The 13,185-nt window shown below is 43.1% G+C and overlaps 1 protein-coding gene across 1 annotated transcript in view; it reads right to left on the reverse strand.

Moving 5' to 3' along the window:
* FOXJ3 (forkhead box J3) overlaps nucleotides 1-13,185 on the reverse strand; it is a 113,323-nt gene that overhangs the window by 47,805 nt on the left and 52,333 nt on the right. The window contains exons 2-3 of the mRNA XM_089688883.1: nucleotides 10,299-10,364; nucleotides 9,108-9,568 (exon numbers count right to left, since the gene is read on the reverse strand). Coding sequence (XP_089545009.1) covers nucleotides 9,108-9,431 — 324 coding nt within the window. The 5' untranslated portion in view covers nucleotides 9,432-9,568; nucleotides 10,299-10,364. The remainder of the gene's footprint in view (nucleotides 1-9,107; nucleotides 9,569-10,298; nucleotides 10,365-13,185) is intronic.

Genomic DNA, 13,185 nt, shown 5'->3' on the forward strand with positions numbered 1-13,185 from the left:
CAGACAGTCCACAGTCCAGATGACTTCCTGTGTAGTGAACAGTCCATCATATTCCTGACTGTCATCTGCTGGATTATACACTGATGCTGGCAGAACATCCCTGCTCTATCCTGTTCTATGCGGTGTTTCTAGGGCAGTACAGTGGCTAAATGGTTAGCACTTCAGCCTGGCAGTACTAGGGACGTTGGTTCGAATCCCAACCACGGCACCACCTGCCTGGAGTTTGTATGTTCTCCCTGTGCCTGCGTGGGTTTCCTCCGGGTACTCCGGTTTCCTCCCACACTCCAAAGACATGCTGGTAGGTGAATTGGCTCCTGTCTAAATTGGCCCTAGTATGTGTACATATGAATGTGAGTTAGGGACCTTAAGATTGTACGCCCCTTGAGGGTTAGGGACCTTAGATTGTATGCTCCTTGGGGGCGGGGACTGATCTGAATGTACAATATATATGTAAAGTGCTGCGTAAATTGACGGCGCTATATAAGTACCTGAAATAAATAAATAATTGGCTGGAGCCGATCACGTTACTGGTGCATGCGCAGTACTCCCTGCGTACAAGGAACAGTGTGGAGGGTGTCGTGATGCAGAGAGTGCCATGCTGGTATGGATTTTGGATATTTGCTATGTAACAATAAATCACCTGTAGCCTCCCCAGCAGTCTAATTATGTCCATATTTCTGTGCTCAAAGCGGTAAATTTTTTTGCATGGAATTATGTCGTTTTTTTATTGTAGGCTGTAATTTTTAGGAATAACTCACTGAAATCTGCCCGAACAAGAGTCTAGTAAACATCCTAGGTATGTTAAAATTTGAAACACAAAATCATAAATTATAATTTAATAAATCATAAAAAATATTATAAATAATAAATGTAATTCAATATAATCAAACCAAAAACACTGAAATTTGAAATATAGCGCCAAGTTCGCACATCACTGAGCAAAGTCGCAGAATAGTTTTCAGTGTCTGATGACGAATTTCCCCACGAATCATTATCACTCAATTCTGCAAGTGGTTCTGATTTACTATCTCTGTTCTCTAGCCGGTCTAGAACCGCTTTTGACATAAAGAAACGCTTTTTGGACGCCATGGACATTTCTCAGTTTCCAGGCATAAAGAACAGTCAAAATGCAGGCAGGGCACAGGACAAAGCACTCGGGACAAAATGTATGTGAAATGCTTTGATACTGTAATGTTTTACTATGTGATTTTAGTGAATGTCACTTTTAAAATTTTCACATTTCCCGCCAGTTCCGTCCCCCGTACGTCCTGACGTTGTAGGGAACGGAACCCGGAAGACAGATACCGGCATCCGCCGGATTACATTGCCGGGGACACTGCAGGAGGGACATCGCGGGAGCACAGGACAAGGTAAAATCAGAAGAGATCCCGGAGCAGCACTGCAAGGTATTCCCGAGAGTAGCTCGGGGTTACCGCTTGTGGTGCTGAAACTTTACCCCGAGCTACACTCGGGAATACCTCCAGGGAGGTTAAAGGAGAAGTAGAGCCAGAGCTCATTTAGCTGAATTTCTCCTGTGGATCACAGCAGTGCAGCTCGTTTTGCACTCCCGTGACCCATTCTCAGCTGACAGCGGGCTAAAACCTGCTGTTGGCTAATGTCACAGCCCCGGTCTAAACTTAGGAAGGATCGCAATCATGTGGACCCTGCTAGGCAAGCTGCTGAGAGCCTGAGCCAGCCGCTCCAGCCCCCTCCACAGCCCAGTGCTCCAGTGAGTGAGGGGGGCAGAGCAGAGAGCGGTGACTGACAGTCACCGCTCTCTGCTCAAAGCAGCAGGGAGAACTGAGAGATCAGTGGTGCTTGACTGCCTAGTCCTCAGCAGGGGACAAATGCAGCATCGGATCAATTCTGCATTCACCTAGGTAAGTAGGATTTAAAAAAAAAAAGACATACTACTCTTTTAATGAGTCTGTCATGTGTGGATGGCTGCTGCGATACTTAACCACTTCCGCGCCACTCTATAGCAGAAATACTGTTACAGGGTTAGTGTGTTAGTGTGTGTGTTAGTGTGTTAGTGTGTTAGTGTTAGTGTGTGTTAGTGTGTGTGTGTTAGTGTGTGTGTGTGTGTGTGTGTGTGTGTGTGTGTGTGTGTGTGTGTGTGTGTGTGTGTGATTTTGCACTTCCGGGTAGGGAGCATGCACTCCCTACCCGTGCCGCCATTCGCAGCCTCGGCTGTCAATCACCGGGTCCCGGCCAGTGATTCTCCGCCGGAACCCAGCGATCTCCAAGCATTACCGACAGGGGAGAGACCAGTATGTAAATAATACAGATCTCTCCCATCAGCTCATGCACCCCGCTTTGTATGGCTCTGCATAGAAGAGCCACACAAAGCAGTGTGCTTACAGTGGAAAGAACACACAGCCCACATAGTAAAAACAACACACAGCACACCCTTTTGATTGCCCAGTGCCATTAGTAAAGTGTCAGTGCTTTTTATTAGCACTGTTCACTGTATTGGTGTCACTGGGGATGTCAGTGACACCAAGTCAGTTCCCCCCAGTGTCAGAAAGCCCTCTGCAGTCCCGCTATAAGTCGCTGATCGCCAACATTACTACTAAAAAAAATAATTAAAAAAAAAATTCCAGTATATATAACTGCCATTTGCAGACGCTATAACTTTCATGTTAACCAATTAATTTACACATATTGGGAATTTGTATTAGCAAAGACATGTAGCAGAATACATTTTGGCCTAAATTTATGATGAAATGTGATTTTTAAAATTTTTTTACTGGACATGTTTAATAGCAAAAAGTAAAAAAAATATAGTATTTTTTCAAATTGGTGGTCTTTTTTTGTTTATAGCTCAAAAAGTAAAAACCTGCAGAGGTGATCAAATACCATAGAAAGAAAGCTATTTGTGAGGAAAAAAAAGGGCATACATTTCATTTGGGTGCAGTGTTGCATGACCGCGCAATTGTCAGTTAAAGTAACACAGCGCCGTATTGAAAAACATGACCTGGTCAGGAAGGGGGTAAATCCTCTGGGGAGAAAGTGGTTAACGCTGATCTCTGGCTGTTATTGAAGTTTAGGTTGGTCCAAACTATTTACTTCACTTCAAGATGCACTCAGCACTGTATGAACTGTATATAGCCTCATCTATATACCGTATACAGCACTGCGTTTTGGAGGCAGGATGGGAACTTCCTGCCCCCCCCCCACACCTGAAACAAAATAGAGCCAGGGTGAGCGCTGCTCACCCATTCATGGGAAGCTTTATATTCTATTCTAAGAAATACAAAGCCTTCTCTGAATGGCTGAGGTGAAGAAATGGGCGGATGATGCCACAATCTTACCTCCTCAGCCAATCAAAGGTAGCTTTGTATAAAAATATTATAAAGCTTCCTGTGAGTGGGTAGGCAGCACTCAGCCCAACTCAGTTTTGTTCTGTGTGTGAGATGTGAAGCTCCCATCCCACTGCCGGAACACAGCACTGTATACTTTATGTAGATGAGACCATATACAGTCCATACAGCACTGTGCATGCCTTAGTGAAGTACCTACCTTGTTTGGACCAGCTTGTTCCAAACAAACTATTCAAATTTCACTAAAAGGTAGAGAACAGTTTCATTCAGTCCCAAAAAGTACAGTAAGCAGCAAACTTTCAGTGCCGAGGTTTACAATTCTGTCTCTCATACAACACATACAGTGAAGGCTATGCGTTTCACTTGCACTCCTCCACTTATTATTATTATTATATAGCGCCAAAAGGTTTGCTCAGCACTGTACATTATAGTGGGGGACAGAACATGAGACAATACAGTAACAAAACAGCACACGAGGGGTTCGATAAAAAGACTTCTCTTCTTTTCACTAAATAAAAGGCGTTCTGTGATTGGAGAAGGGTAGGAGCTGATGAACACCACAATCTCCCCTTGTCGAGTCACAGAATGCCTTGTACTCAGTGAAAAGAACACAATACTTTTTATGAATGGAGGAGTGTGAGCAACCCCTTAGCTTTCACTGTGCATAGTACGAGAGCCGCTTTTTGTACGGCTTTTTTAGACCATACCACAGCAATGATGCACTGACACTATAGAAAGCAAAGCATTTTGCCTGGTCTATATATTGGGCCTGCGCTGGAAATAGCTGCCAGCCTAATGCATCCGGTGTGAATGGGCCCTACAGCTAGCAAAAAAGAAAGGTGCACATGGGCAGGGTGATCTAGTTTGAGCGTAAAAAGGAATGTGAGCAGCATGCCAGTCCTTAAAGGGTCTGTGGGATATCCTGACACATAAACAGGGCATCAAACAATAATATAAGACTGACAAAAGAAATATAGAACAGTATTATGTCAATTATTAGAGCAAGAGGTACAAAGTACACATTCTGTGTCCTGCATATTCTTCTATATTGACCAGTTTTCACAATCATTCTAACCATGACTGACACCTGTGCTTAGCTTCTAGGTGAGCTTTAGGTTCACTACCATTGAACTCTTACAATGTACAAAGAACCTACAGCACATCGAAGACACACGGATATGAACAAGACCTTAGACTACGCTTTCAGAAAAACAATGAGCAAAATTACACTTTTTCCTCAAAGCATAGGACTTGACGGGTTTCCTGACGCCTTTTTTTTTTTTTACAAACGATCCTTAAGAGGTCTGTGTTGTCCATAGCAACTAGATTCCAACTGTCATTTATAGCACAAATTAGAAAAAATGCTGACTGGCTGGAATCAGGCTTTTCCCTTGCTGACTTTTTTTTATCTTACATAAGGCCCAAATGAGTCACAGATACTCTAATTTTAAAGAAAGGTTCATAAAACTATCCACTTTATCCACGTCATTATAGGCTATTAATGCGGGCTGTGCCTTGATAAACCAGTATCAGCTGTATCATGAATGAGGAGCTATAAACATCCAGGTACTGGTGACTCTGAGCAGTGAATCATACGGACACAAGTAGTTCATTTGTATTATATAGTTAATGAGCTTCATCATTAGTCCTCATGCACACTGGATGTTTTTACAGCTGCTATTTTTGGCTTTTTTCTACAGCCAGTAAACTCCCCAGCATGTTATCCTACGTGTCCATACACACATAGACTGTAATGGGCAGCACATTGCTAAATGGTTAGCACTTCAGCCTGGCAGTACTAGGGCTGTTGGTTCGAATCCCAACCATGGCACCACCTGCCTGGAGTTTGCATGTTCTCCCTGTGCCTGCGTGGGTTTCTTCCTGGTACTCTGGTTTCCTCACACACTCCAAAGACATGCTGGCAGGTTAATTGGATCCTGTCTAAATTGTCCCTAGCATGTGTATGTATGAATGTGAGTTAGGGACCTTAGATTGTACGCCCCTTGAGGGTTAGGGACTGATGTGAAAGTACAATATATATGTAAAGCACTGCGTAAAATGATGGCGCTATATAAGTACCTGTAATAAATAATCAACCTTTTTTGGCTGGAGAAAAAACCCAGGACTAGTGGGTTTCTAGAGGAGTTTTTTTTAACGTGGCAAACTGGCATTGTTGAACTTTTTTTTGACCATAAATAATTTTTTTTTTTTTCGGTTAGAAAAAAAAAAAAAAACACTAAAAAATGCAAATGTGGAAAAATGCTACTAACTGTGGCAAAACACCGCTAAACCCTAATGCAAAACCACAAAAAGAAAAGATTACACAGCTAACGTTACCAGCGTCAAGTGTGCACGAGGGCTTACATCTGAGTGCAGAAACTGCTCTCAGTGCTGTTGGCTCTGCAGTGGCAGACCTGCTCATTCACACAGGCATACAATTTGCATTGTATCTGAAAACAGCAGTAATGGATTCTATGGGCTCATGCACAAAAAAAAAAAAAAAAAATATGCGTTCAAGTTTCTATATTTGGCTGTATTTTTACACAGTACACATATAAATGATTGTGCTAACAATTACATGTGTCCAGTGTACGTGGCCTAAACTGGCTTCTGGTGACACATCTGCAGAACAACCTCAACCTTCATTCATTCAAAATCAGCAGAGGTCATTCTGCACGAGTCAGGAGAAGATATAGACGTCAATAGTGTGTAATCTGTGGCGGCACTGCTGGCTAAATAAAGTTAGCTTCTGCACTCGGTGAAATATTTCCTAAAAGTGAAAACAAATGCAGCCACACATTTAAACACTGGTAAGCTGCAATATACAGTAAAACCATTTTTGTTCATGGGTTATAGGTGGCTCTAGAGACCAGACAATTTTTACCTTAATGCATTCCCTGCAATAGGGTAAAATAAATAAATAAAAAAAAATAGCCCCAGTAGATGTATCGCCCCCTCAGCTCCCTGTATACTTACCTGAGTCTTATCTTGATCCAGCAATGTGCCCATCTGCAGCGGCAATGGTCTGTGTTCCCTGCCAAACAGAACACAGAGGCAGCAGAGGGAGCCATTGGCCTGTGAGGAGGGAAGGGGGGGCGGGTCTGAGCCCCACTGTATATGTCTATGGACACACACAACCTAGCTCAGGAGCGAGTCTGCTGCTTGCTATGGGGACACACACAGAAAAGGAGGAGCTGAGAGCGCTGACAAGGGGACCCCAGAGGAGGAGGTCCGGGGCCACTCTGTGCAATAGTATTGCTCAAAGCAGGCAAGTATAACATGTTTATTATTTCAATTAAAAACAAAAAAAATACATCCTCCACAGCCACTTAAAAGCTCCATGCACACTAGCGTTTTTTTAAAAGCTCTAAAAAACACTAGAAAAAAAAAATCTGGATGAAAAACACAGATAGCATTTTATGCCGACTTGTCGCAGCATTTAGGAGCGTTAACATTTTTACAGGACACGTAGGGGAAAAAAAATCTGTTAGGAGTTTAGGAGCGTTCAGCATTCTTTTTTGCCAGAAAAACGCTCCCAAAAACTCTACAAACGAAATTTAGTTTTTGCTCCTAAACACTGAAGCTTTAAAAAAATGCTACTAGCCTAAAATGTGCATGGACACATAGGATAACAGTATTTAGCTTCAAGAAGGACAAAAATGCTGATAACAGCTTCTAAGGAGCTTAAATTGATATTAAAGGCTTAATTTTTTTTTTCTTTTTAAAAACACGCATAATACTTGCCTGCTCTCTGCAGTGGTTTTGCACAGAACAGCCCGATCCTCTTCTCGAGTCCCCCGCTGGCACTCCTGGCCCCTCCCCTTCCTGTCAGGTGGCTCCACAGCAAGCAGCTTGCTATGGGGGCACCAGCTGCTCTGTGTCCAGTCACAAACGGAGCCGTGTCTCGCCCCCCCCCCCCCATGTCTCTCCTCATTGGGTCACAGATTGTGATTGACAACAGTGAGAGACAATGGCTCACTCTGCTGTCTCAGCAAAAGAGAGGAAGTCTTGGGATTGCCGAGACTCCAGTGCACATCACTGGATCGAGAGGGGGCTTAGGTGAATATTGGGGGGGGTTAGGGGAGCTGCTGCACAATGAAGGTTTTTTAACTTCATGCATAGAATGCATGAAGGTAAAAAATCCTTGAGCCTTCACAACCACTTTAAAGAAAACAGTGTCCATGGAACTATCCTTTCAGACCAATCTGCAATTAAGTCCCCAGACCTGGCCAAACTTTGAAGGGAGATCACCCAAACGTAGTGCGAGTCGCTCAGCACGCTGTTATAACACACACCACCATTTAGACAAATATGCAGAGGCATTTCTGTAACGAAGACGTGCGAAGACTGCCTGCATGATCAAGCATGTTCTGAGCACAGCAGAATATAGTGGACATGAAACAAGCCTTAAAGTTTATGGAAACATTTCAGTCCATGAATTTATGTTCACATTCAAAAGCGCTTTTTTGAACATGACAAACTTATCAAAAATGCATTTGAAATAAGTTTTTGGCTTCTTTTAATTGGCGGTCATGTGACTGCTATATCCCTCTCTTTTGGTCTAAGCGCTGAGGGATGGGGGCAGAATCTCCCACTGAGAAATGCCGGGGATCCCTGCCAGAAGCTGCCATCAGTCAGGATTTGCAGGGCTGGGCAGAGGGTATATCAGCCTGAAGGCTGAGTACAGGCATGTCGTGCATTAGCATGGGGACCTGTAGGTCTTATGGGAAAAAGAAAGGAGGCAAACTAGGTATGCTAACCAGGATCTACTCCCATTGTTACCATGGTCAGTAACCAAAAGAACCCCTACATCGAAGAGGGAATTGGTAGAATCACCATTTAGTGGGGGGTTAGATTATGCATAAACGAAAGGCTACATTAGTACATCAATGGGGGGGAAGAGAAATACAGTGATAACGTTTGTGATTTTAGTTTTTTTTTTTTTTTTTCTTAGATACACTAAAAATAAAAAAAATGTTTTTCAAGTTTTCAGGCAGACAGTGGAAAACCTGTTCGCATGCTCTCCAACCTCAGTAGTTGATGGGTGAAGGTGTCCCTGTGGATTGTCTGTTCTAAATCATGCTGTCAGCTTTATTCAAAGCTGCTGCTTTACTCAAAGCCACACCTGGCTTGACTGGGCAATCCATTGCATAACACAGGTACTGCCTGACCCCAATCCACTACCGGACTTCACCAATCCCTAGAAAGTTACGGAGCTCAACAGAATGCGAGCCTCATGGTCATCCTATAGAAGATCAGCCAGAGGTGTCTGCAGACAAATATTCAGTGTCCCAATTTATAAAACACAAGGGGAATACTGTCAGTGTTGCTTTAAGGTGACAGCACAGACATGTTTTACATTCCATTAACCTGTCCAATTGTAATAGAAGGAAAGCAGGCCAAGAGCCACATAAGTGACTTGGTGGGTGCCGTAAAGTCTCTGTCAGAACCTGTTCACACTTGTCTGTTTTTTTGCAGTAAAACACCTACAAGAAAATGCATTCCAAGTGCAAATCCCAGAGGTTCCATGTAGCCAGTTCATATCTATGCACTGCAGTTTGGTACAATTCCTAAATATAGCATTTTTGTGCATTCAGGCACCTCCATTATATAAACAGTAAACATATAAAAACACAAGTATCATGTGGCTCTTTGCTTTATTTTTTCAAGCCTCTAAACCAGCAAAAACCCATTTTTTCCTTCCAGAACATTCATACATTTCTGGACTGCTGACAATCTTCAAAAATGGATGTTTTAAAGCAGGCGTTATCAAGTGGTCCTTACCTTCCAGCCACTGCCAGCCTCCTTGTAATACGGAAAATTGTCACATATCCATTGATAAATCTCACTAAGAGTCATTTTCTTTTTTGGCGAGCTGTTGATTGCAAACGTGATAAGGCTGGCGTAGCTGTAGGGTGGCTTCCCGTCTTTGTGCTGCTGTACTTCCTCCTGGTCCAGTGTGGTGTTGGGGTCGATGAGCGCGCTCTTCTTGGTGATGCCGGATCCATGGGTGCTCTGGGCGGAGTCAGCATTCTGAATGGCAGCCCTCACAGTCAGCTGGGGAAGCCAGTCCATAGAGGTGAGACTGCTCTCGAGCTCTGAAGTCATTTTTAGCTTTTAGGTTTTTGATGGACAGAGTAGACACTGTGCTTGGGGGAGGGGAAGGGGGAAAAAAACCAAAGCAAATAGGTGTCCAAGTACTGTAACTTTAAGATTTCCAAATGAATGGATGACCGAGAGTTAATCTGAAACAAAGAAGACAATAGCAGGTGGGATTTTAAAGCTGGAAAAAGATAAATGCTTGTATGCATTAACATCATTATATGCATTATGAAAAAAATCTAGAGGAATAACTTGTGGGGATAAGAGAGCCCCTATACATGTATCTCATCTGTGTATTAGGGCTGAAACACACTTCTGTCATTAAATGTGTTACACCAAAGCACATTAATAAACAGTCAATCTCTAAAACTGCTTTACCCAAGAAAAAAAAACATAAAAAGGGTGCAAAGGCCAAGTGCTTTACCAGAAGAAACTGAATGAAGAGCGTCAAGAGCTCTGATGAAAAGTTTGGCCTTGGAAACACATTAGCTGGCAAGTGATGGTGACACCAGGGTGTATTGACACTACCTTTGACAAGGGTTACCACTTGAGTCTAGCCGTATTGCATATCAGCCTTGGGCCTTAGTGAGTACGCATTTATTTGTGTTTTAATAAAAGGTTCATCTGGTAATGCACCAGTCCTTTGCACCTCTGTTTTTTTCTTCTGTGTCTGCTAAGATTTCCTAATCTGAAGGGGTGGCATTGGCGCAGGTTACCAAAGGGTGCTATGAAGTGATATTCTGAATGGTCCACACTACAACTTCATTGATCCACACAATCTCTTTAGAGCTACAGTGTCATTCGGAGAAGTATTCGTGTCTAAAGCTGCTTTGTTCCTAGAGGCAGAATTTATGTAAGAAATACAGTGTTTACCTGGTGTGCGGTGTTACCAATGTGTTGCTCCTTTCATGTAAACCCATCTGGACAGGAATAAGTCAGCTGAAATAAAATAAAAACAATAGTCACTTTGGATGTAGCCACACATAAGAGCGCACAAGTCAATCTCACAATTTATAAAAGGATTGGTTGCATTTCAGAAGGTGCCCTTACATCTGGGATCACTGTTCTCTGGTTGGCAGAGGCGATGGCCCGGGAACACTTGCTTATAGCCCATTGTGAGTGCAGGCCAGCATAGGAGGGCCATACAACTTGGGCACCGTAGAGTTTACCAGGCTCATTGTGAGTGCACCCTGAAAAGTCTTACAGAGATCTGCGTTTGAATTGCTCTTCAGAGAACATCTGACAAGGAATTAAACGGTGTAGTATAGCTTCCTTACGGACTTCTTTACCTCCTTGAATCCTGCACAAGTGCGACACAATTGCATACATTGCACATGATTCGGGGAGCTTGCAGAGCAGTCCCAGTCACCTGAAGCTACAGGGGGTATAATCCCCACTGCAGCTGTGAAGCAAAGCATTTCAGCCATGGGATGTGTATGCCCCCAGCCGCTGCCTCTGCAGCTAAAAGAGGTAGCAGGTGATATCACAAGGGATGAATAAAATCCTGTGTGATAACTTGGGCAGTGGTAGGTACTCGTTATGGACAGATCAGGATCTTGATCCCTCTTCTGTCCTCCAAGGCAGACAATCAAAGAGAAATCTGACCTGACTGCTTCCAGTGGTCCCAGGCTCTCTGGTGGAATGGAAGAAGCCAGGTGGCTGTAGAGCTGCGTTGATCCCTTTTATATGAAAGCCAATCACTGGCTGAAAAAAAATATTACACCAGGATCATGGCTACAGCTACCTCACATATCCTGGAATTACTGCTTCCCATCAGGGCATTTATATAAATACGCTGGACAGGAAGCAGTTAAATTAGAATTCCAGAACACTACTAATCATAAAATACTGCTTTCCCCTTCCTAACACCTATACTTGCTATCCTGCATACGAAAGATGGTTAGACATGCCTATTTTCATGTTGCTCCCGGCCAGTCACATGATCCTCTGTAAGCCAGTGGCTGGCTGCGGGAAGAGGAAAGCACACTAGACAAGGGCTGGTAAAGCCTGGGGTGGTGACATTACCCATAGGCTCCAGTGTCCCATGTATTGTTGGTGCTCCCTTCTTTCCCCATACAGCCACCACTGGCTGAGAACAGGGGAGCCACATCACATGACCAGACCGGATCTGCATGAAAATAGCTAAATATACAGTTAGGTCCATATATATTTGGACAGGCACAATTATAGATTTTTCATGTATTTTTCTAAACATATTCAAGCTATAGTCATATAAAGGATATGGGATGAAAGTGCACACTCTTGTATTTAATTTGGGGGTATCTACATCCAAATAGGAGGAAGGGTTTAGGAATTACAGCTCTTAAGAGTAGCCATCCCCTCTTTTTCAAAGGGACCAAATGCAGCTGGACAATTGAATATAATCCTAAATAAAATGTTCATTTGTAATATTTTGTTGAGAATCCTTTACTGGCAATGACTGCCTGAATCTGGAACCCATGGACATCACCAAAGACTGGGTTTCCTCCTTTCTGATGCTTTGCCAGGCTCTGACTGCAGATGTCTTCAGTTGTTCTTTGTGGGTCTTTCTGCCTTTAGTTTTGCCTTCAGCAAGTGAAATGCATGCTCAATTGGGGTTGAGATCAAGTGATTGACTTGGCCATTGCAGAATATTCCACGTCTTTTCCTTCCAAAGCTCCTGGGTTGCTATTGCAGTGTGTTTTGGATCATTGTCCATCTGTACTGTGAAGCGCCGTCCAATCAACTTTGCTGCATTTGGCTGAATCTGGGCTGACAGTATATCTCTAAACACTGCAGAATTCATCCGGTTGCTTCTGTCACATCAATAAACACCAATGACCCAGTGCCACGGGAAGCCATGTATGCCCGTGCCATAATGTACAGCGCTGAGCGAACTATTGGCGCTTTATAAATACTGTATAATAATAATAATCACACCATGTTTTACAGATGACATTGTGTGCTTTGGATCATGAGCTGCTCCAAGCCTTCTTCACACTTTTTTCTTCCCGTCATTCTGGTACAGATTCATCTTAGTTTCATCCATCCAAAGAATGCTTTTCCAGAACTGGTCTGGCATTTTTTAGATGTTTTTTGGCAAAGTCTAATCTGTTTTTTCTATTCTTCAGGCTTATGAATGATTTGCACCTTGTGGTGAACCCTCTGTATTTGCTCTCGTAAAGTCTTCTCTTGATTTTAGACTTTGACACAGATTTGCCCACCTCCTGGACGTTGTCCTTAACTTGTCTGGATGTTGTGAATGGGTTTTTCTTTACCATAGAGAGGATCCTGCAATTATCCACCACTGTTGTCTTCCATGGACGTCCATGCCTTTTTATGTTGCTGAGCTCACCAGTGTGTTCTTTCCTCAGAATGTACCAAACGGTTGATTTGGCCACTCCTAATGTTGCTGCTATCTCTCTGATGGATTTGTTTTGTTTTTGAAGCCTTACAATGGTGTGTTTCACTTGCAGGGACAGCTCCTTTAAATGCATGATGTAGGTTCACAGCAATAGATTCCAAATGCAAATACCACACTTAGAATCAACTCCAGACCTTCTACCGGCTTAATTGATGAAGAAATAACGAAGAAGTAGCCCACACCTGGCCATGTAACAGCTTTTGATTCAATTGTCCAATTATTTTTGGTCCCTTGAAAAAAAGGGGGGGTGGCTTTTTTTTTTTTTTTTTAAGAGCTTTAATTCCTAAACCCTTCCTCCAATTTGGATGAACATGCCCTCAAATGAAACCCAAGAATGCGCACTTTCAGCCCATATCC

Source organism: Staurois parvus, unplaced genomic scaffold (genome assembly GCF_062004578.1).
Source record: "Staurois parvus isolate SC_StPar_1 unplaced genomic scaffold, SC_StPar_1.0 ptg000458l, whole genome shotgun sequence".
Taxonomy (NCBI): Eukaryota; Metazoa; Chordata; class Amphibia; order Anura; family Ranidae; genus Staurois; species Staurois parvus.